General features: G+C 42.3%; 1 protein-coding gene across 10 annotated transcripts in view; it reads right to left on the bottom strand.

Moving 5' to 3' along the window:
* SNTG1 (syntrophin gamma 1) overlaps nucleotides 1-23,135 on the bottom strand; it is a 1,000,749-nt gene that overhangs the window by 317,506 nt on the left and 660,108 nt on the right. For all 10 annotated transcript variants that reach the window (XM_033934198.1, XM_033934202.1, XM_033934200.1 and 7 more), the window contains 2 exons: nucleotides 19,540-19,642; nucleotides 10,429-10,511 (listed from right to left, as the gene is read on the bottom strand). In XM_033934198.1, coding sequence (XP_033790089.1) covers nucleotides 10,429-10,511; nucleotides 19,540-19,642 — 186 coding nt within the window. The remainder of the gene's footprint in view (nucleotides 1-10,428; nucleotides 10,512-19,539; nucleotides 19,643-23,135) is intronic.

The following is a 23,135-nucleotide window of genomic DNA, read 5'->3' on the forward strand; positions in this document are numbered from 1 at the left end:
CGCCTAGGAAGTTAGTGTAAATCTGATGCTCAGAGTTGAGCACAGAAATCCACTCTAATCCCATAATTCTATTAAAAAAACACAATTGCGTGCACAATTTTGGACATGTACCAAAATTGCATGGAGAATTAAACTGAATAACAAGCTAATTAGTGCCAATAATTGGCTTTGACAAACAATTTTTTGATGTTACTTAGAAACAATTAAGGGTTATTCCTAAATTTTATATGTGAATCAAAAAAAGGGGTGCAGAAATAAGCTGAACATGGGAAGATTGGGGGTGTTACTTTACGTTATATGCATAATTATAAAATAAGGGCATCCATGTCTAAATGTAGGCACAAACATTTGTAACACATTTTCATTGGCTCCTGAAATACCTAATTTGCACAATCCTGGCAAAATTCACATTAGGAGAGTCTAAGGACTCTATCCTATCAAGATTTGAGGCAAAAATTGCAATTTTGGAGAAGCAGTGAGCTTTTGAAAAAAGACTTTTAAAAATCCAAGATAGCCACCGCTATGAAATTTGCGCCAACATTTTGATGTTTTCTACATTTAGTAAAGTGTTTTTTTAAATGATGATTTTAGGATTTTTCATGTGGGGGAACACAGGGAGACATGCATAAACCTTGAAATCCCTACTTTTTAGACCTCCCCTGATTCACCTCATAGGCTGTGACAGCCTTTACTTACTGTGACTGTTTTTGGATCTGTGCTGCAGCCTGCCTCAGCTCTCTTACAGAAGCTGGATCAGAGAATCACTGCCTCATGCTGGGAATGCCTCTACAACGATGATATTCAGGTTGCCAGTCAGACCCTATGCTTAACTGCACCTCCACCCCAGCGGACCAACGGATGTGCACCAGGATAGGTAGATGTGAGAAGACGCAGCTGGCACCCTGCGAGACACCGCCAAGCCTCCTAAAGATGCCTACCAGCCTGTGCTCAACCTCTGCTTAACAGTAGGTAAGACAACTTCAAGGATGGCTCTGAACTCCAAAGAAAAATAAGCAAAGAAAACTAAGCAGGCTGGCTAACAGGTACCTACTGGGATTGGCCAATCAGCTATAGACATAGGTCTGTGTGTTCTCAATGCAGGCAAGCTAAAGAAATGCTCCGAGCACAAGAATCCCGAGAAAAGGACTAAAAACACCAAATAAAATAATAAAATGTGGAGAGCAGAACAAACACACTCCTGCTGGCACATGTGCAGAAGAGAAAACCTGTAGGTGGAGCAAAGGAGCTCAGTGAAGTACAGATTAGAGGCACAGAGAAAAATCCGAACTGGATTCCTTATGCAGATGGCATGCGGCCATGGGGACACTATCCATTTGGCTAGAACAGTGTTTCTCCACTTGGTCCTTGAGTGCCCCCTTGCCAGTCAGGTTTTCAGGATATCCACAATGAATATGCATCAAAGACATTTGCATAAAATGGAGGCAGTGTATGCAAATAAAGTTTAGGCATATTGCACAGGCATGATGATTGGCTTCCACATTGCTACACAGCTGTCAATGAGTTACATTACCAACATGTATGAGTTAGCAAACAAGGTGCATTGGAGTAAACCTGCCATAGGGATAATTCCCTGAGCCAAGAAAAGCAGATGAGAAATAAAATTCCTGAAACGTATTCTGCTGGTGAAATATGAACCAGCACTCATTTTCTCTGCACAACACTAGCATCCCTACAGGCCAACACATGGCTATATGTACCTTGATAATAATTCCAGTGAAATAAGGACAGAAATTGCCTCTGAAGGCTGATTATAGATGATAGATGAAAAATAATAGACCTATGGGCTTGGTCTGTACTATACTTGTGTGCACAAGGTGGGTGTTATAGAACTGCCCTTTAAGTTTGTACATGAGAAATAGTGGGATTTGAACCCTAGCTCCCCTGATTCTCTGCCTTTTTCTCTAACCATTAGGTACAGCTAATATTCCCCCCTTTTTATTAAATTGTGGTAGAAGTTTCTACCATAGCCCGGAGCACTAAGGGCCTGATTCTCTAAAAGTGCGTCCCGATTTTAGGCAGCTGTAGGCGTCCTACAGCTGTCTAATCAGCCAATCGGGATGCACGTTTTTTTTTTTAAAATGCTCCCCAGGCAGGCCGCCTATATTGAAGGCGAGGCCCGCAAGACACCTAGGCCCTGATTCTGAATAGGACGCACCCCCCCCCCCCCGGCGCTAACAACTCCCAAACCTCCACTCCACCAAACCTGTTCTTAGATGGGTCTTCCACGTCTTGAGCCGGCAGGCACGCCTCATCAAAATGAAGCGGGCCCGCCCCTTTCCGGCCCATCCCGCCAAAGCCTAAGGCCTGATTGGCCCAGGATCTAGAAGCCTGGACCAATCAGGCCTTAGGCATAGCGGGTCTGCCCATCCCCACTAAGTCTAAGGTCTGATTGGCCAATCAGGCCTTAGATTAAGTCTAAGGTCTGTTTGGCCAATCAGGCCTTAGATTAAGTGGAGATGGGCGGACCCGCTATGCCTAAGGCCTGATTGGTCCAGGCTTCTAGAGCCTGGGCCAATCAGGCCTTAGGCTTCGGCGGAATGGGCCGGGAAGGGGCGGGCCCGCTTCATTTCGACGAGGCGTGCCTGCCGGCTCAAGACGTGCAAGACCCATCTAAGAACAGGTTTGGTGGAGTGGAGGTTTGGGGGTTGTTAGCGCTGGGGGGGGTGTCTTCGGGCAGGAGGGATTGGACACCCTCCTGCCAGCGAAAAATATTGTCGGGGGGGGGGGGAGAGATCGGTAATGTCGGTGGGGGCGGTCGGTAGTGTCGGTCGGTAGTGTCGGGGGGGGGGGGGGGTGCGTCTTCGGGCAGAGGGTTTGGGCACCCTCCTGGTCAGGGGGCCGCGGCCCGCTATACTTATAGCGGCAGAGAGATCCCTTGCCGCGATAAGTATAGCGGCCGCGTCTACTTACAATGTAGGTCAGCATTTTGCTGGCCTACATTTTGAGCTACTCCTCTACTAGGGAGATGCGTAGGGCCGCCTAGGTTCAGCCTAAGGCTCGCCTAAGGCCCTTAGACGAGCTTAGGCATCTTGCGGGTCTCCCTAGGCTCCCGGAGGCGCCTTCAGGCTTGCCTGGGGAGCATTTTTTTTTTTAAAACGTGCATCCCGATTGGCTGATTAGACAGCTGTAGGACGCCTACAGCTGCCTAATCGGGATGCACTTTGGAGAATCAGGGCCTAAATGCTTCAATACTGCTCCGGCACTCATAGAATTCCTATGAGCGTTAGAACAGCGTCGGAGCATTTAGTGCTCCAGGCTGTGATAGAAACCTCTATCGCGGCTTAGTATAAGAAGGTCTCTATTAATATCAAAATGTGTTTGATAACCCAACATTAAACTAAAAACAAGCATGTCTGAAGCTTGAGGGCTTTCTAACAACCTATAGGGGAAAAAAAACCCTGATAAGACACATCCATAGGATTTCTGTCTCAGTGTTGCTCACATGGCCAACAGGAAGATTGTGGACTAGGGGTACAGAGCTGACTGGGAGCCATATATTTATAGAATACTGTTAATATTATTCTGTTTAATATTTTGTATTAGTTTTGGTGAATTATTTTGTTTGTTTAATTCTTTATTCATTTTTAAACTTTCCACAAGTGCAACAAAATACAATCGTATACACTTTAATATCACTTACTGTTTCTGACAAAAACTAAGTCATAATAAATACCCTCCCTTCCTCCATTATAAATATCAATATCATTCAAAATAATCCCACCCTCCCTCCCACCCTATATTTTAATAAGTAAAAAGAGAAAATTATTATTATTATAATCAAACCGTGCAATATTTAGTTAATGGCTCTCAAACATCAGTAAACTTTTTTAAACATCCTTTCTGAATGGCTAGTGTTCTTTCCATTTTGAAAATGTGACACAGTGAATTCCACCAAAAACTATAACTTAATCTATCATAATTTTTCCAATTCCTTGTAATGCGTTTAATGGCAACTCCTGTTATTATGAGTAAAAATTTATTATTTTTAGAGGATATTTGACTCTTTGCCCTCATTGATGTACCAAATAATATAGTATCATATGAAAGTGCAACTGGATTTTCAAGCAAATTATTAACTTGACCCCAAATAGATTCCCAAAAACTATGTATCAGAGGACAATAAAAAAATAAATGATCCAATGTCCCAGCTTCAAGATGACAGTGCCAACATCTATTAGACTTGGAGCAATCTAATTTTTGTAAACGTACCGGGATCCAAAATGCTCTATGTAACAGAAAAAACCAAGTTTGTCTCATCTTCCAAGACCAAATTCTTGGCCATTGAGATGCATTAATTTGGTACTTAATCTCAATGCTCCAAATGTCTCTCAGACCAGTCATTGAGTTTTTTTTAATATATATCCAGATATCAATTTATACCACTGTGCGGCCTGGTGTCCCATATAGTCTACACAAGAACTGCAAACTATACTTATCACTAAGATTTTTCCATTCAGGGAACCCGACCTGAAAGGCCTGCTTCAACTGCAACCATTTAAAATTTATGTTGCATCAAATGTTGCTGGAACGCAGAGACATTGTGGACTTGTCTTCTAAAGCGGGACGCTTGTTCTGTCAATGTTGGCAGCTATTCAGCCTTACCTTCACTCCTTATGTTCAGCAGAAAATTTGGGATTTATAATTTGTTCCTTTTGGTTTGCTTCTTACAATTGTCATTTTCTTTGGTTGCCGCTGCTGCTGCCCGGGGAGGGTGGGGGGTTGGGGATGGGGAATTGGCTGAGGTTTATGCCTGAAAATTGTTTCTGATACTATTGATTCTTACCACTTGTGTTGTTTAATAAAAATGATTTAAACATAAAATTTTGTAATTTATTCAGACCATATTTGTGTTGCAATTGTGAAAAGTCAAGCAGCTTACCATTAGAAATAACATCATCTAAAGTACATATACCTGCCTTTATCCAATATTTCCAGATGATCTGAAATCTGCCAATTTTAACCTTGGAGTTTAGCCATAGTGTTTGATATGTTGATTTAAGTATTGAAATAGGTATTAAATCATTAACATATCTTAAAGTTTTCCAAGTATCTACTAAAATACTATTTTCTTTATATATTCTAGGCATTTTAATACTAAGAACATGACTTAATCTTAGAGGAAACATGAGTTGCCATTCTAATGACAACCAATCTGGGAATTTTTCCATGAGCTCAGGGAGGATCCAGTACATAACCTTGTTGCATGATATAGGCTTGATGGTACCTATAAAAATTGGGAAAATTTACCCCTCCTTCAGCAATTGGTTTTTGTAAAGACACCATAGCTATTCTTGCTGATTTCCCAAGCCAAATAAATTTCGTTAAAATACTATTTAATTTCTTATAAAATGACCCCTGAAAATATACTGGTAACATGCTCATTTGGTAACAAACCACAGGCAAAATCATTATTTTAACGGTTTGAACCCTCCCCCACCAAGACAGATGCATTGGGTTCCATTGCTCACACATCTCTGTAACCTTTATCAATAGCATTTTTTCATTAACCTTCATCGTTTCTTCCACTGTGTTTTGAATCCAAACTCCTAAATATTTAATACCTTCATCTTTCCACAGAAAAGAAAACAAATCAAATAATCCTTTTTGACAATGAACATTTAATGGAAGAATTTCTGATTTACCCCAAGTTATCTTATATCCTAATATATTGGTGAATCATTTTTACTTTTTTGGGTATATAATTCCTTGGAGTTATTCAGCATCCATATTACCATCAGTAATAGGCCCGGAGGGGGTCCTCCTCTGTTGTGTTTAAGAGTGTTTCAACTATCCTTTTACCACTAACAAAAGTTACTAACAAAAGTTACTCCACCAACCACCTTTATGTTGCCTGTAACACAGATTTGCTATGAGTGGCAGAATCAGAGATACAAGGGATCTTCAAAAAGTTTCTACACTTTTATTTTTTAAACACTGTTTATTAAATATCTCAAAAGCAAATTACATCACTTTTTCACATAATCGCCCAGTTGCCTGACTGACTAGACACATGACATTCTATGACATACCATCTTACCATTACCTGTAAAAATATGAAAGTGTGGAAACTTTCCAAAGAACCCTCATACATAACTACTGTTAGTAACGAACATACTGCAGTCACTCTATGCTTTATTCACCAAAGTCCACTTATTTTTTTTTGTTCAATTTCTTTATTGAATATTTAAAAGTTAAAAAAGCAGTATAAATATAAGTAGACATATGCCAGTAAACATATGCCTTGAACCAACTGAATAAAATAAAATAATAGTCAACAAAAAACAAGCCACTAATGAAATACATTCAGTCCAAGAAAGTATCAAGAACTGTAGGCATTATGAATGAACTAGGACAATAAAACCGCTATGAAGTGCAGAAAGGAAATGAAGAAGAAGAGAAGAAAAGAAAAGGAGGAAAAAGAAAGGAAGGAGACAGGAACAGTATGAAGTCCGATAGAAGGGGAGGGGGCTTAAGCTATAAACTGCTAATTGATATATTTTGAATGAGGAGATTTGCACAATGTTATGAACTAATAATTGATATATAGTTTTCTGACTTACAAAAAAAAACACTTACAACTTGAAGTAGGCATTTATAAATTAGAGGAGGTTTTATGCCTATAATTAAAGAGGAGAGGTTACTCTAAGGTTTGTTCAGAGTTATAACACTTGGTCTGAGGCTTTTCCTACCCCCTTTTAGTAAGTGAAGCTTGCAGTTGAATAAGCATGTTTTTTAAAATTTTGTGTATGTTTGCTTTTGGACCACGACTACTTTTGATACTTGTAAACATTAATGCAGGGCCATTAAGGGACAGATTCAATAAACGGCCCTAAAAAATCAGCACTGAAAGAAAAGGGCGCTCAATGCTGTTCTATAATGGGTGCTCAAAGATGAATGCCTGTTATAGAATGGTGTTGAGTGCTGATTTTAGAGCCAACCCCCCCCCCCCCCCACACACACACCTTTTTACAAACCTCCATTAGGTTTTATAGTCAGCCGCGACAATATTAGCTCTGATTCTCATAGGCGTCAGATGCTATGAGTGTCAGAGCTAATACCGCCATGGCTGGAGATAAAAAAAAGCCTAATGTAGCTTTAAGAACATAAGCAATGCCTCCGCTGGGTCAGATCTGAGGTACATCGTGCCCAGCAGTCCGCTCACGCAGCGGCCCAACAGGTCCAGGACCTGTGCAGTAATCCTCTATCTATACCCCTCTATCCCCTTTTCCAACAGGAAATTGTCCAATCTTTTCTTGAACCCCCAGTACCATACTCTGCCCTATTACGTCCTCTGGAAGTGCATTCCAGGTGTCCACCAAACGTTGGGTAAAGAAAAACTTCCTAGCATTCGTTTTGAATCTGTCCCCTTTCAACTTTTCCGAATACCCTCTTGTTCTTTTATTTTTCGAAAGTTTGAAGAATCTGTCCCTCTCCACTCTCTCTATGCCCTTCATGATCTTGTAAGTCTCTATCATATCCCCTCTTAGTCTCCTCTTCTCTAGTGAAAAGAGTCCCAGTTTCTCCAATCTCTCAGCGTATGAAAGGTTTTCCATACCTTTTATCAGATGTGTCGCTCTCCTCTGAACCCTCTCGAGTATCGTCATATCCTTCTTAAGGTACGGCGACCAATATTGGACACAGTACTCCAGATGCGGACGCACCATCGCCTGATACAATGGCAGGATAACTTCTTTCGTTCTGGTTGTAATACCCTTCTTGATTATACCTAGCATTCTATTTGTTCTCTTAGCAGCCGCTGCGCACTGTGCAGTCGGCTTCATTGTCATGTCCACCATTACCCCCAAGTTCCTTTCTTGGGTACTCTCATTCAATAACATCCCTCCCATCGTATAGCTGTACCTTGGGTTTCTGCTTCCCACACGTAGTACTTTACATTTCTCAAGGATGAACTTCATCTGCCATCTCATCGCCCATTCCCCTAGTTTGTTCAAATCCCTTTGTAATTCTTTGCAGTCTTCTTTAATCCAAGCACCACTAAATAGTTTGATGTCGTCCGCGAATTTTATTATCTCGCACTTCGTCCCTATTTCTTTATAAATATATTAAATAGCAGCGGTCTGAGCACCGACCCCTGCGGAACACCACTCGTGACCCTTCTCCATTCCGAGTAGTGGCCCTTCACTCCTACCCTCTGTTTCCTACCCACCAACCAATTTCTGATCCATCTATGAATGTCTCCTTCCACCCCATGGTTCTTCAGTTTCCGAAGTAGGCATGGGGTACCTTGTCAAAGGCTTTTTGGAAGTCTAGGTATATGTTGTCTATGGGGTTTCCTCTGTCCATCCATTTGTTAATTCCTTCGAAGAAGTGCAATAAGTTCGTTAGGCATGATCTCCCCTTGCAGAATCCATGTTGGCTAAATTTGGGTGCAGAACTTATGCCTGCTGAAACGAGGTGTCATTTCTGGCACCCAATTTGGGAGTACATCCCCAGTATTCTATAACATTGGGTGTAAATTTTAGAAATGCCCCTGCCCCGCCCATGTACCTTCCATAGTCAGCCCCCTTTTGGGTTATGCACTATGGGATTTGGGAGCCCATTATTATAGAATAGTGTGTAGCAAATTGTGTGCCCTGTTCCAAACAGGTGTTGCTTAGTGTTAATTATCACTCAATTATTGGCACTAATGGACTCAATAGCCAATTGAATTGGGAATTCACCTTGAACATATAGAATTGGATATTATATTACATTACATTATAGATTTCTATTCCGCCATTACCTTTCGGTTCAAAGTGGATTACAAAAAGAGTTATGGAAGAAGGGTTACAACGTTAGATCAGAGAAGGTTTCCAAGAGAGGGAAAAGTATGATCTGGGGTTAGGGAGGGGATGGTAAGTGGGGGGTTAAGCTTTATCATGGTATTAAGCTTTATTAAGGGATTTCTTGAAGAGTATAGTTTTTATTTCCTTTCTGAACATCTTGTAGTCTGGGGTTGTTTTCAATAGGTTGGAGACTTGGTTGTCTATCTTCGCTGCCTGAGTGGCCAGTAGTCCGTTGTATAGTTTTTTCCATTTTACTTCTTTGATTGGGGGGTAAGTGAATGGGGTGTGTGTTTTTCTATGCCTGGTAGAGGTGGTTTGGATGAGGCAGTCGTTTAGGTAGGTTGGGCTGTCTCCATTTATAGTTTTAAATAGTATATATAGAATTTGTGAGCAAATTACTATTTCTAGTAATTAGGCCCCATCATTTGTTCTGAAATTAACAGTGTTAATATTAGTAACATAGAAACATAGAAACATAGAAGATGACGGCAGAAAAGGGCTACAGCCCATCAAGTCTGCCCACTCTGCTTACCCACCCCCTGTCTATGCCCTAATGACCCAATTTCCTTATCTTGACCCTCGTAGGGATCCCACATGGGTATCCCATTTATTCTTAAAGTCTGGCACGCTGTCTGCCTCGATCACCTGCACTGGAAGCTTGTTCCAATGATCAACCACTCTCTCTGTGAAGAAATACTTTCTGGTGTCGCCATGAAATTTTCCGCCCCTGAGTTTGAGCGGGTGCCTTCTTGTGGCCGAGGGTCCCTTGAGGAAGAAAATATCATCTTCCACTTCGACACGTCCCGTGAGGTACTTAAATGTTTCGATCATGTCTCCCCTCTCCCTACGTTCCTCAAGAGTGTAGAGCTGCAATTTGTTCAGTCTCTCTTCGTACGAGAGACCCTTGAGCCCCGAGATCATCCTGGTGGCCGTCCGTTGAACCGATTCAATTCTGCGCACATCTTTACTGTAATGTGGCCTCCAGAATTGCACACAGTACTCCAGATGAGGTCTCACCATGGCCCTGTACAACGGCATTATGACTTCAGGCTTTCGGCTGATGAAACTTCTATTGATACAACCCAATATCTGCCTTGCCTTAGATGAAGCCTTCTCCACTTGATTGGCAGTTTTCATGTCTGCACTGATGATTACTCCTAAATCTCGTTCTGCTGAAGTCCTAGTTAAAGTTTCTCCGTTCAAGAAGTACGTCCTGCATGGATTTCTGCTTCCGAGGTGCATGACCTTACATTTCTTAGCATTGAAGCCTAGCTGCCAGGTTGAGGACCAACTTTCCAATGTAAGAAGGTCCTGCGCCATATAATTCTGTAAACTGCATTCACTTACTATATTACATAGTTTGGCGTCATCGGCGAATAGTGTTATTTTACCTTGAAGCCCTTGAGTCAGATCCCCTATGAATATGTTGAAAAGGAGTGGACCCAGGACCGAGCCCTGCGGCACTCCACTGGTCACCTCCGATGTTTTAGAGAGGGTACCATTAACCACCACCCTCTGAAGTCTGCCACTCAGCCAATCATTGACCCATGCAGTTAGTGTCTCTCCTAACCCCATAGTAGTAACCATTACCAAAGTTATAAAAAAATATTAAAATTCCTACCGTATTATTGGGGTGATAATTGAGATGCAAACCACTGTCACAGAGAGGAGATGATGTGCCACTGCTCTGGTCACTAGGAACACCTAAAAAACATATAGACAGTGAATAAATGGCTAATCTCCAGTTTTATTCTACATCAGTTACATATCTAATTGCTGTTAGTTTTGCAGTTTTTCAGTGGGTGGCTTTAAAATCCCCCCCCATTGTCCCAAAAAGTTATATTTGAAAAAGTGGCGAAACAAAAGACAGGTGCTATGTAGAATATGAAGTGAACGTGTGAGGAATGATTCAAAATAGGTTAGTAAAAACAAAGCAGTCATATAAGGGTAGTCGGAAAAATCACCATCAAACATAATAGCTCCAAAAAGGGCTCACCTATTATAGTTATAAATGATTTAACAGATTTATCAATCCAACATAGCCCTTGAATAAGAGCAAAAACCAGAGGATAGGTAAAGCCTCAGATTTATAGCGGGAGTCGTATAGAGGAATTCTCCAAGCTCCCTTTCCCAGTCATTGGTATAACAACCTACCCTCCGGCACGCAGTTTCCAAAATAGATTTTTAAAATCTCAAATGTGCTAGACCAGTGACTTCACACTTTTCAAACTTATTTTTGTTATATAACAGTAACTTTCAAACAGTACTTGCTGCCTTTAAACTAGAGAGTTGCGCGGGGACAGAAATCCCACCCGTCCCTACCTGTCCCCGCCAGGATCCTCTCCGTCCCCACCTGTCCCTGCCAGGATCCTCTCCGTCCTCACCTATCCCCGCAAGGAATTACCTCCATCCCCGCCCATCCCCAGAAAAAGCAGCAATTACTTCTGACAGGATCATCAATTCCACAGTTTCTTTTGTGTTTGCGCTGCTGTTTTCCTTGTGGAATCTCTTTGGTGGAACCCTTTTTTTGTTTTCTGTTCAGGTAATTAACTTATAAACCCCCTCTTTTACTAAGGCTGACGTGTCCATTATATTATATGGACGAACCCTGCTTCCAAAGCCTTCCATCCCTGTGGGAGTCCCGTGGCTAGAGGGGGGTCCCCCTGGGAGTCCTGTGGGCCAGAGGGGGGTCCCTGTGGGAGTCCCGTGGGTTAAGGAGAGATTCCCACGATCCCCGTTCCCATGCAGACTTTAAACCAGCATTCCTGGAGCTTCATTGAAATCTCTAAGCTCTCTGATGCTGACAGTGTTTTGTAGCCTTGTTCACTGCTGTGTCAGGGAAATCAAAACTTGTCTGGAAAGAATCCAATGGGTTGATATGAGAATCTTTTAGTCACAGTATCACATGGGAGCAGCATGGGTTTGAACCCACAAGCTCAGTTTGCTGAGGCTGTAGCTTTAACCACTGTGCCACACTCTCCCCCTAGTAAGTTTTGACCCCCTTTCTCCCTCCATACTGCAAAGGTTCCCCTGAACAGACTTCCTAGACACTTTGAGGACCCCCAGTTCAACCTCCCCTACCCACGAACCCCAGATGTCTGATCAGTGCTTCAAACCCCAAAATCCCTATCCCTCTTAAGGCTCTCCGATTCTACTTTGCAAATTCCTCGTGTCTTAATAGAACAGGGCAATAATGATCCCCAGGGTCTCCTATTCTGTGTGGCTCTGGGATCAATAGAGTACCTCATGACCACTAGCAGAAGTCTCACAGCATTACCACTAGTGTTCAAGCTGCCATGTAAAGATGTATGTGTAGGAGGGTCTATTTGAGAGGTATATTGGGGTATCCAAGTCCCTTATTAATACTGCACTGGCCCTCTTAAAAAATCTCCCCAGGAACATTAGTTTTGTTTTAGTGGCGCAATGCTCCTGAGATCAGAATAACACTGCCTGTAACTGTGTTATTTCTTTACCACAGCTATGGTATTAAGTTACTTTGAGTTACTAAACTGTGGTGTTAAGTTATTTCAGATTAGTGACTCCCACAGTAAATTAAACTGCAGACAAATGGGATATTTTACTTCAGCATATTCAATAGGGCCTTATGCTGCTTATATAATACACAGAAAAGTAGAGAAAGTTGGTTGTGGGGTTTTTTTTTCCTGAACAGTATTAGCACAGAAGATCAAAGGTGAATAAGCTAAAACTGCAGCTTATTTCATGCATTTTTAAGTCCCCACCGGGACAGATAAACCAAAACTTGACTGCTGAAATAAAATGTTAAGCAGCTAAGGCTTCACATTAATTACCATTAAAGAGATAAGCCATTTTAAATCACTAACTAGAAAAGGATATTTCAAAGCTTAGACATTGACAGCAGTGGTGCTATATATCTGACCCTTGAATTTAGGAAAAAATAAATTTCAGTTACTTTCTGAGTATTTGTCAGGATTCTAAGCTATTTAAGAAGAAAAAGAAAATAAAACCCAGAAAGCATTTGGCATGTCATGAAATTGATGGTAAAGGGAAATAATTTATATTCAGGCCCTGGGCTCACTGAGAAAAGAAACACATAATCTCTGTTTGTTTGTACAAAGATTTGTGAATAGGAAGAATAACAGAATAGGTTTATTTGATTAATGAATGTATTTAAGTCTTCTAAAGGGCAATTCTATAACTGGACACCTGCATTTACGCACCCCTTATGCACATCCTCTATAATAAAACCCTAAGCGTACTTGCGCACTTAGAACGCCATGATCCCTGACAGTGTGATATGTGGCTCCGTGGCCTTGTTCGATTTGCGGCGTGCATCGGCTTACGGCGCATGCGGCGGTGAGAGCAACGGCATGAGGGCGTCCTTCGAGGTGCTGCGAGGCGTCCGGCTGCTACTGCTGCACAGGGAAGTGGAGGGGGAGAGGGAAAAGGAGCTGCTTTGGGGGGGAGGGGTGTGCTGGGGGGGGCAGCAATCTTGGTTTGCTCGGGGGGCCAGAGAGAGATAGGCAGGGGGCCAGGGAGAGAGACAGACAGAAAGAAAGACAGACAGACAAAGGGCCAGGGAGAGACATAGACAGAAAGAATGACAAACAGACAGGGGGCCTGAGAGACAGACAGCTAGACAGACAGCCAACGGCCAAGGAGAGAGAGAGAGAGAGACAGAAAGAAAGACAGACATATCTATTCTAGCACTCGTTAATGTAACGGGCTTAAAGACTAGTAATATTATAAAATACACTACTTTTTGTGAGAAAATTTACACTTACAATATGTAAGTGAGTGATAGCAGAGCAACTAAGTGTTATTCTATAGCAGTGCATGCAAGTAGCATTGTGTGTAAATGCAAAGGGGGAGGGGAAGCACACATAGGTAAAGCTAGGTGGGCAACAGGCATAGCTCCCACCTATGTGTGTAGCTTACAAAGGCCTCTTTACAAAGCAGTGCTAAAAAGTGGCCTTAATGCGCCCTTGTGCAGTTCTTTACCATGTGCTAAGGCCATTTTTTTTAGTACAGCAGTAAAATGACCACTTTTCAAATTTTGTATTAATGGCTACATGCTAATATTGTCATTAGTATTTGCAAACAAAAAAAGGGAAGAAGTCTTTCCTCAATGTAAAGTGAACAAGCATAGAAAAGGGAAGTGAGATGTCATGAAACAACCACAGGGTTCATTTATTAGTATAAAAGTCCTAGTAGGTTTACTTGATCAAAACACAAGGTTAAAGTCCCGGCTAGGATCCCAGTTTCAGCTATCTGGAATGCCTTCTTCAGGGGACTAATTGAGTAAACAAGTACTGGCTTGCAAATATAGAAACAGCATTACAAGTATCTCAGTGTCACAAATCCTATGCACACCGAAACATTGTACAAGCCAGTACTTATTTATTTTTTAAATGTCTATCCTGCTTATCAACTAAACGGGTAACTTGTTTACTCAATTAGTCCTCTGAAGAAGGCATTCCAGATAGCTAAAACTGGGATCCCAGTTGGAACTTTAACCTTGTGATTTGATCAAGTAAACATACTAGGAGTTTTATACTAATAAATGTACCCTGTTGTTGTTTTCTGACATCTCACTTGCCTTTTCTTTGTTTGTTCGCCATTAGTACTTGGCCATTAAAAAAGATTAGCGCATGAGCCCTTACCGCCATCTATTTTGTAGGCAGAAAGGGGGGAATTCTGTAAATGGCATCTAAAAAGATAGGTGCCTATCATGTGTCAATCACACTTAGGCACCTTTTACAGAACTGTGCCTGTAATGTAGGCCAGGGTTTTAAAGGCCTACATTATATGTGCCAAAGTCTTTTAGAGAATCGCGCCTAAGTCACTCTCTACCCCTAAACACGTCTACTTTTGTGCCACTAGGTGCCATGCGATAGGTATGATTCTACAAAAGACAGATGCCAAAGAAGATAGACGCCTATCACTGAAGTCTATTTACTAACTGAATAGAATTTGCTCCTAAGGGCAATGTAGCTGAGCTAACTGATTACCTCAGAAACTTCCACTCTCTTCCCCCATTCATTCCCCCTCTACATTAAAAATGAAAATACATTTTTTAGCTCATGTACTAGCCTGGAACTTGTATACAACTGAATTGACCCTTGGTGCTCCACAAAACAGGAATCTTGATAAAGACAAAAAAAACTCTGTGGAGTAGGTGATGTTCCAAATGTAGGCACATAAAAATCACCTTCTCCACAGAGTTGTTTTGTCTCTAACCTGGAACTTACCACAGGATGCCTGAAAGCGTTCCACAGTAAGCCCTTTTAAGCTGCAGTAAGCATGTGCAAGTGTTTATACTACAGCTAGGTAAAATACTGTAAATTACACACATCCCTGCCACATTTATGCAGCATAGTTATATCAGACACTAATGGCCTCTTTTACAAAGCCGCGCTAACAGCTCCGAAGCCCATAGAGATTTAAGGGGCTTTGGGGCTGTTGCTGCGTGGCTTTGTAAAAGAGGCCATAAGGCTCTCTTTTACTAAGCCATGGTAGAGGTTTCTACCGCAGCCCGGAGCACTAGATGCTCCCACGCTCATAGGAATTCTAAGAGCATCAAAGCAGTAATAGAGCATTTAGTGCTCCAGACCACGGTAGAAACATCTACCGTGGCTTAGTAAAGGGGAGGGGGTTGGGAGGTAAACTTGCAAGGATAACAAAATAATGTACACAGCTTTATAATTATAATTATTGCAAAAGCTTCTTGCCATAATTGTTATATTGGAGACCCAAGATAAGAAAATATAGTGGAGATAAAAGCCTCAAGCAAAACACACAAAGTATTTAAAGGCTGCCATAAATTCTTTCATTGGCATAAAAAATCCCTCCACCTTTCCGCATTCTATTCAGTGTCCAAGTGAAACAAATTGTAGGAATGCACTAAAACAGTATATATCTTAATCCTGGAACCAGCATGATCCACATAGTCTTTTTTACTAGATTATAAAAAGTTATACCAGATCCATAACCGGTGTGACTGCAGGTTTGTAGATATAAGGTGCATTGATACCAGATTACTCAATATTCAATTACAGAATTCAAGTGCCACTACCTGGCTGCCTAGTGGAAGACTTAATCCTAAGGAATGCAGACAGCCACATAGCAGGTGGGAGAGAGGATCGACTAGTGACCTGTCTCCCAGGAGCAAGAACAAAGAACATTGTGGACAAAATTGGAGAGATCCTGGAAGGAGCAGAGACAGAAGAGACTGCAGTAGTGATCCACATCGGGACAAATGATGTCAGCAGGAGAGACTACAAAAGAAGTGCACTGATAGAACAGTTCAAGATTCTAGGAAGGAAGTTGAAGATGAGGACCCAGAAGATAGCGTTCTCAGAGATCCTACCCGTTCCAAGGGCAGATGTGAAGAGGCAGACGGAACTACAATCAATAAATGCCTAGATGAGGAGATGGTGTGAAGAAGAGGGTTTCCACTTCGTGAGGAACTGGACAACGTTTTGGGGGTAAGAGCAAGCTCTTCAGGAGAGATGGATTGCACCTGAGCACGCCGGGAACTAGACTTCTAGCAAATAACGTCAGGAGAGGAATAGAACAGGCTTTAAACTAAGAAGAAGGGGAAAGCCGACAGTCGACCAAGTGTCGACGATTCGGAAGAAGGTATCCTGCAAAGATACTAAGGGGGAAAAATGGGAGGAAACAACGGGCAAAACACAGCAGTTGACTAACCCAGAAGAGGAGGATAAAAGGATTGCAGCACAAGAGAAGGAAATAAAGTTCAAAGCACAGCGAAAGGAAATGAAGACAAAAAACACCAGGACCTAAACTAATGCAAGGAGCCTAAGGAACAAAATGGGGGAACTAGAAGTCATGGCCAAAACTGAGAACATAGACATCATTGGGGTCACAGAAACATGGTGGAATGAAGAAAACAAATGGGATACAGCACTACCGGGGTACAAACTCTATCGCCAGGACAGGTCTGGTCAGAAAGGAGGAGGAATAGCCTTATACATAAAAGAAAGCATACACTCGACCAGAGTGGACACAGCAGCGACGACCAACAAATTGGAATCTCTATGGGTTAAAATACTGGGAAGGAAAGGGTCCGAGACAAAGATGGGCCTGTACTATCGTCCACCTGGGCAAACCGAAGCTATCGATGAAGAAATGGAAGCAGAGATGAAGCGAGAATGCAAAAGCGGTAACATGATTATTATGGGAGACTTCAACTATCCCGGGATAGACTGGAGTCTTGGGAACTCAAAATGCACTAGGGAGACCGGATTCCTGGAGGATATACAGGACTGCTTCATGGAGCAGCTTGTTAGAGAACCGACGAGAGGGAATGCTACTCTGGACCTAATCCTAAATGGGCTAAGAGGTCCTGCGAAGGAAGTGGAAGTAATGGGACCGATGGGAAACAGCGATCACAATATTGAAAAGTTGAATTAGGAATACCGAAGGGAAAAAGAACCATAGCGACAACTTTTAACTTCAAGAAAGGAAACTATAAAGTGATGAGAGTAATGGTAAGGAAGAAACTTAGGAACACCACAAAGAAATGGCAGTCTGTAGAGCAAGCCTGGTCTTTATTCAAGAACACGGTGATCGAGGAGCAAAATCTGCATATCCCAAGATTCAAAAAAGGGTGCAAAAAGAATCAAACAAAAAACCCGGCGTGGATAACCAAAGAAGTGAAGAAAGCGATAAGTGATAATAAGAATTCAGTCAGGAAATGGAAAAAAGGCAAAACTGAGGAGAACTGGAAAAAGCACAGGAAGTATCAAAACGAATGTCACCGTGTGGTTAGAAAAGCCAAAAGAGAATATGAAGAAAGGCTAGCCAAGGAAACACAAAATTTCAAACCGTTCTTCAGATATGTTAAAGGGAAGCAGACGGCTAGGGAGGAGGAGGGACCGCTGGATGACGGAGACAGGAAGGGAGTGGTGAAGGAGGAGAATGAAGTGGCGGAAAGACTAAACATGTTCTTTTCGTCTGTCTTTACAAAAGAGGACACATCCAACATACCGGAACCTGAGCAAATCTTCAAAGGAGACCAAACATCCATGGAAATAAGCCTTGAAGACGTACGTAGGCAGTTAGAAAAATTAAAAACCGACAAATCACCGGGCCCGGACGGAATCCACCCTAGGGTACTGAAAGAACTAAAGGAGGAAATAGCGGAACTACTACAGCAAGTTTGCAATCTATCCCTGAAAACAGGAGTGATCCCAGAGGATTGGAAGATAGCCAATGTTACGCCCATCTTTATAAAAGGATCAAGCGGTGACCCGGTGAATTACAGATTGGTGAGTCTGACTTCGGTCCCGGGGAAAATGGTGGATGTGCTGATAAGACAGCATCGATGAGCATTTTGAAAGAAATAAACTTCTGATCACAAGCCAACATGGCTTCTGCAAGGGGAGATCGTGCCTAAGGAACTTACTGCACTTCTTCGAAGGAATAACAAACGGATGGACAAAGGGGACTCCATAGACATCGTATATTTAGATTTCCAAAAAGCCTTTGACAAGGTACCCTATGAACGCCTACTTCGGAAACTGAAGAACCATGGGGTGGAAGGAGACGTACACAGATGGATCAGAAATTGGTTGGTGGGTAGGAAGCAGAGGGTAGGAGTGAAGGGCCACTACTCGGACTGGAGGAGGGTCACGAGTGGTGTTCCACAGGGGTCGGTGCTCGGACCGCTGCTATACAATATATTTATAAATGATATAGAAACAGGGATGAAGTGCAAAATAATAAAATTTGCAGACGACACCAAACTATTTAGTGGTGCTCGGACTAAAGAAGACTGCGAAGAATTACAAAGGGACCTGAACGAGCTAGGGAAGTGGGCAACGAGATGGCAGATGAAGTTCAATATAGAGAAATGTAAAGTATTGCATGTAGGAAGCAAAAACACGAGGTACAGCTATACAATGGGAGGGATGTTATTGACTGAGAGTACCCAAGAAAGGGAATTGGGGGTAATAGTGGATAAGACAATGAAGCCGTTGGCATAGTGCGCAGTAGCCGCAAAGAGAGCGAATAGAATGCTAGGTATAATTAAGAAGGGCATTACAACCAGAACAAAAGAAGTTATCCTGCCATTGTATCGGGCGATGGTGCGTCCGCATCTGAAGTACTGCATCCAATATTTGTCACCGTACCTTAAGAAGGATATGATGATACTCGAGAGGGTTCAGAGGAGAGCGACATGTTTGATAAAAGGTATGGAAAACCTTTCATATGCTGAGAGATTGGAGAAACTGGGGCTCTTTTCCCTGGAGAAGAGGAGAATTAGAGGGGATATGATAGAGACTTACAAGATCATGAAGGGCATAGAGAAAGTGGAGAGGGACAGATTCTTCAAACTTTCAAAAACTACAAGAACGAGAGGGCATTCGGCAAAGTTGAAAGGGGATAGATTCAAAATCAATGCTAGGAAGTTTTTCCAGGTGGTGAACACCTGGAATGCTCTACCAGAGGGCATGATAGGACAGAGTACGGTATTAGGGTTCAAGAAGAGATTGGACAATTTTCTGGAGGAAAGGGGATAGAGGGGTATGGATAGAGGACTACTAAACAGGTCCTGGACCTGTTGGGGCGCCGCGTGAGCGGACTGCTGGGCATGATGGACCTCTGGTCTGATCCAGCAGAGGCACTTCTTATGTTCTTATGTTCCCGCATTCTCAAGATACCTACATGGCGGTGCCCATTTACCAAATTTTTGCCTTTCCCATCCCAATGAATAGTACGCACTTACATGCACAGTCTTCGTTTAGAGGCAGCTTGAGGAAAGCAGGTGCTCTTTTCAAAAACGACACTGTTAGCGTCACTTCTTCACCTGCGTTTCGTAGAACCTGAACCTGAAAAATGTGAAGAGATAGCACAAATGAGAAAATAAAAACTGTGGCGTATCCAGGCAGTGCTTCTTTTCATGTTGTATGTGGACTGTTTTTGTCTTTAGAGTATCCTTAAGTTGGTTTTGCTTTCCAACATATAGGATAATCTATTGAATCTATCAGTGTTTTAACAACATAGGGGCATGTTTACTAAGTGTTAGATGTTTGCACTTGTGTGCATGGGGACCGGATCCAACACAGTCCGTGTTTTGGAGAAACACTTTTTCCTCAGGGGTTCAAGTGGTCCTATGTTGCACTGGGTGAGAACCATATGTTTTACAACAGTGTTGAATTGAATCCTTAACCGCTCATGGCTAGCTAATGCTCAGCTATCTAGGAGCGTTTAGTGTTGGGTTCAGTCCCCATGCACATAAGAGCCATTTCTTGGAACATATTTTATTGAATTTTAATAAAATTCCTGTCACTTGTACATTCCTCTCTGCAGTCCCTTTTTTTTTTTTTTTGCCTTGACTTGTTTATGCAGACCCGTTGGATTTTTCTTTGTTTTCGCTTTAGGTGTTTGCACTTAACATGAGTTAACAGCAAAAAGTAGAGTATATACTCGAATGTAAACCTATCCAAATATAATCCAAGTTAACATTTTTCCCCTAAAATAAGGGGGCAAAATGTTAAATCTAATATCAACCAATGGTTTTTATTCAAGTACTGGTACTGGGGAAGAAGTGACCCCTTCCTTCCTTCTCACTCTCCCTCCCGGACTCATCACGGGTCTCTCTGTGGGCCTCCAGTACTATCCTGATGGTCTGGTGGTGCAGGGAGCCAAAGCTACTGATCAATCCCTCCCTCCCTCAAGGTGATTTTGCCTCTGCAACTAATCAGTCTTCTCCCTCCCCTCCTGGTCCCCCTGTATGTCTACCTTAGGTCCCTGGTGGTCCAGCAGTGAGGTAGGGCAGGAACAATCGTTCAAGAACTGCCACAAGTTCCCACGACAACCCTGTGAGACTCGGTAGTCTCGTGAAGGTTGCTGTGAGAACTTGTGGCAGCCATTTTTTCACTATGGAGACAGCCAGGCAGAAGTGTAGAAAGATCGCTCCTGACCTACCTCACCACTGGACCACCAGGGACCTAAGGTAGGCCTTCAGGGGAACCGGGAGGGAAGGTGAGGGGGAGGTCTGGTTAGTTGCAGAGGCAAAGTCACAATGAAGGAGAGAGGGATCGATTAGTAGCCCCGGTTCCCCGCACCACTGGACCACCAGGGTAGGGCAGTACTAGAGACCCGCAGAGAAGATCTCAGTGGGTCCAGAAGGAGGGGTTAGTTAGATGGGACTCAAATATAAAATTTAGACCCCCCCCCCATTTTTGGGCCTTTTGGGGGCCCAAAAATCTTGGTTTATATTTGAGAATATGTGGTAACCTGTTTTAAGTAGAACAGCTCTGAAGTAACTATTGGACATGACCAGCATTCCTCCTGCAGTTTCTGCACAGAACAGTTCTCTAACATGCCTTACTTTCCGGCAAATTTGGGTGTCAAAATTTGCATATAGATCAAAGAGGTGTATACAAATTAATTAGCTAATAATCCATTAACTTACAATAAAGTGATGTAACAATTACTGCAGTTAATTGGCATCAATTAGAATTTGTGCACCCATCATACAATCAGATGGCATACAAGAAGATCAGTGCTGGAGATTTTTTTCCTCTGATCGAAACAATACTGATTAGGAAGTTATGTACCAAATTTGCTAAAGATTCCTGTAAATTGGACCCTTGCCCAGCATACATTTTGAAAGGCCTTCCTCCTTATTTTACTATTACTAACTTAGGGGTTCCTTATCAAAAGAGAAAAATGTCCAAAAAATGGCATGAAGGGGCAGATGGACATTTTTCTCCCAAACCTTTCCAATTTGTTATTTTTGAAATCGGTTTTGTAGATGGATTTCTGTGCTGTTTGTCTGCAGTTCATCTAAAACTCACGGGGGACGAGTGGGAGGCATGGTGTAGGCAGGACTAGAGTGTTTATGACTTGGATGTTATCCACATCATCAGAGGTGTCTATCCTATTGAAGATTTTAGTATCGTCTGCAAAATAGCAAATCTTATCAGACAGCCCTTCAGCGATATCGCTTACCAAAATATTAAAACAAAACAAAACAAAAAACCCAGGCCCAGGAACCAAACCTTGAGCCACAACCCCGATAACATCCCTTTCCTCAGAAAGGTATCGTTTACCACTACTCTGTTATCTTCCACTCAACCAGTTCCTAACCCAGTCTGTCACTTTGGGGCCCATACAGAGGGCATTTAGTCTCTTTATTAGACACCTGTGTGGAATCATGTCAAAAGCTTTGCTAAAATCAAAAGGCATCACATCTGACACTCTCTCTGTCAATAAATAAAGGTACAAAGGGTAGGGAATATGGAGAGGGAAGGGGAAAAAGGTAGAGTGCACAGTGACAGAGACCCAAGGACGCATGCACTGATACAGAGAATACAGACAACACATGGGAAGAGACAGACAGACAGTCAGCATTAGGACAGGTTCACAGAGCCTGAGGAATCCCACTCTTTTGGAATTCCTCAAAACCACACTCCACCAGACCCTCCCAAAAACTGAAACTATCATTCCCCTCTATAAAAGGTATATCCCGCGCAGGAAAACTTGGAACATCTCTCCCTTTTAGAACCACAGAACTCTGGAACAACCTCTCATCGGGTACTTCTCTATTAGTAATATCCCAATCCAAATGTTTTACCCTCCCTACTACAACCTCTCTTTCTCCCCTACGGGAAACAACAATTTGTAACTTTACCTCCTTTTGTTTTCTTCCTAATGTATCTTAGTTTGTCCGTATTGTCAGTCTATCGCCGCCCCTTTTTTTTATGTAGTATTATATATTTTAATGTTATATGTTAAATCTTTTTTTTTTTAATGTAATTCGCTTAGATTATAATAAGCGAAACATCAAATTCAAATAAACTTGAAACTTGAAACTCATCCCCACTCAGAAACTCAAGCTCCTTCCAATCCTTCCGCAAACACTTGAAAACTTGGCTCTTTGCAAAAATCTAATCACCTCCCATTTTCCAGTATTCTGTCCCTCTCTTTCCTCTTAGTCCCTCTCCTTTATCCCTCATTGTAGTTCCTTTCCTCTTAACTCTGTAAACCGTGCCGAGCTCTGCGCTTGCGGAGATGGCGCGGTACACAAACCTAAGGTTTAGTTTAGTTTAGTTTAGTTTAGGAATGCATAGAGGCTGCAGGGGTGAGATATACCTTGAGAGTTTGTACAGTGCAAGGCAGTGAAAGGTGGGCAATGAAAATCTGGGTGGTTAACAACTCACGATCAGCCTTCCTCTAGATAAGTGGAGGTGGCATTTGAGCATATTTTACAGCAGGTGCAAATGCCAATGCTAAAATCTCCTGATCTGCAAGTTGACATGCTATACATACAGTAATCACTGCTGGATATCTATGCCACTGTGCCTTCCTTACAAT

This window comes from Geotrypetes seraphini, chromosome 2 (genome assembly GCF_902459505.1).
Source record: "Geotrypetes seraphini chromosome 2, aGeoSer1.1, whole genome shotgun sequence".
Taxonomy (NCBI): domain Eukaryota; kingdom Metazoa; phylum Chordata; class Amphibia; order Gymnophiona; family Dermophiidae; genus Geotrypetes; species Geotrypetes seraphini.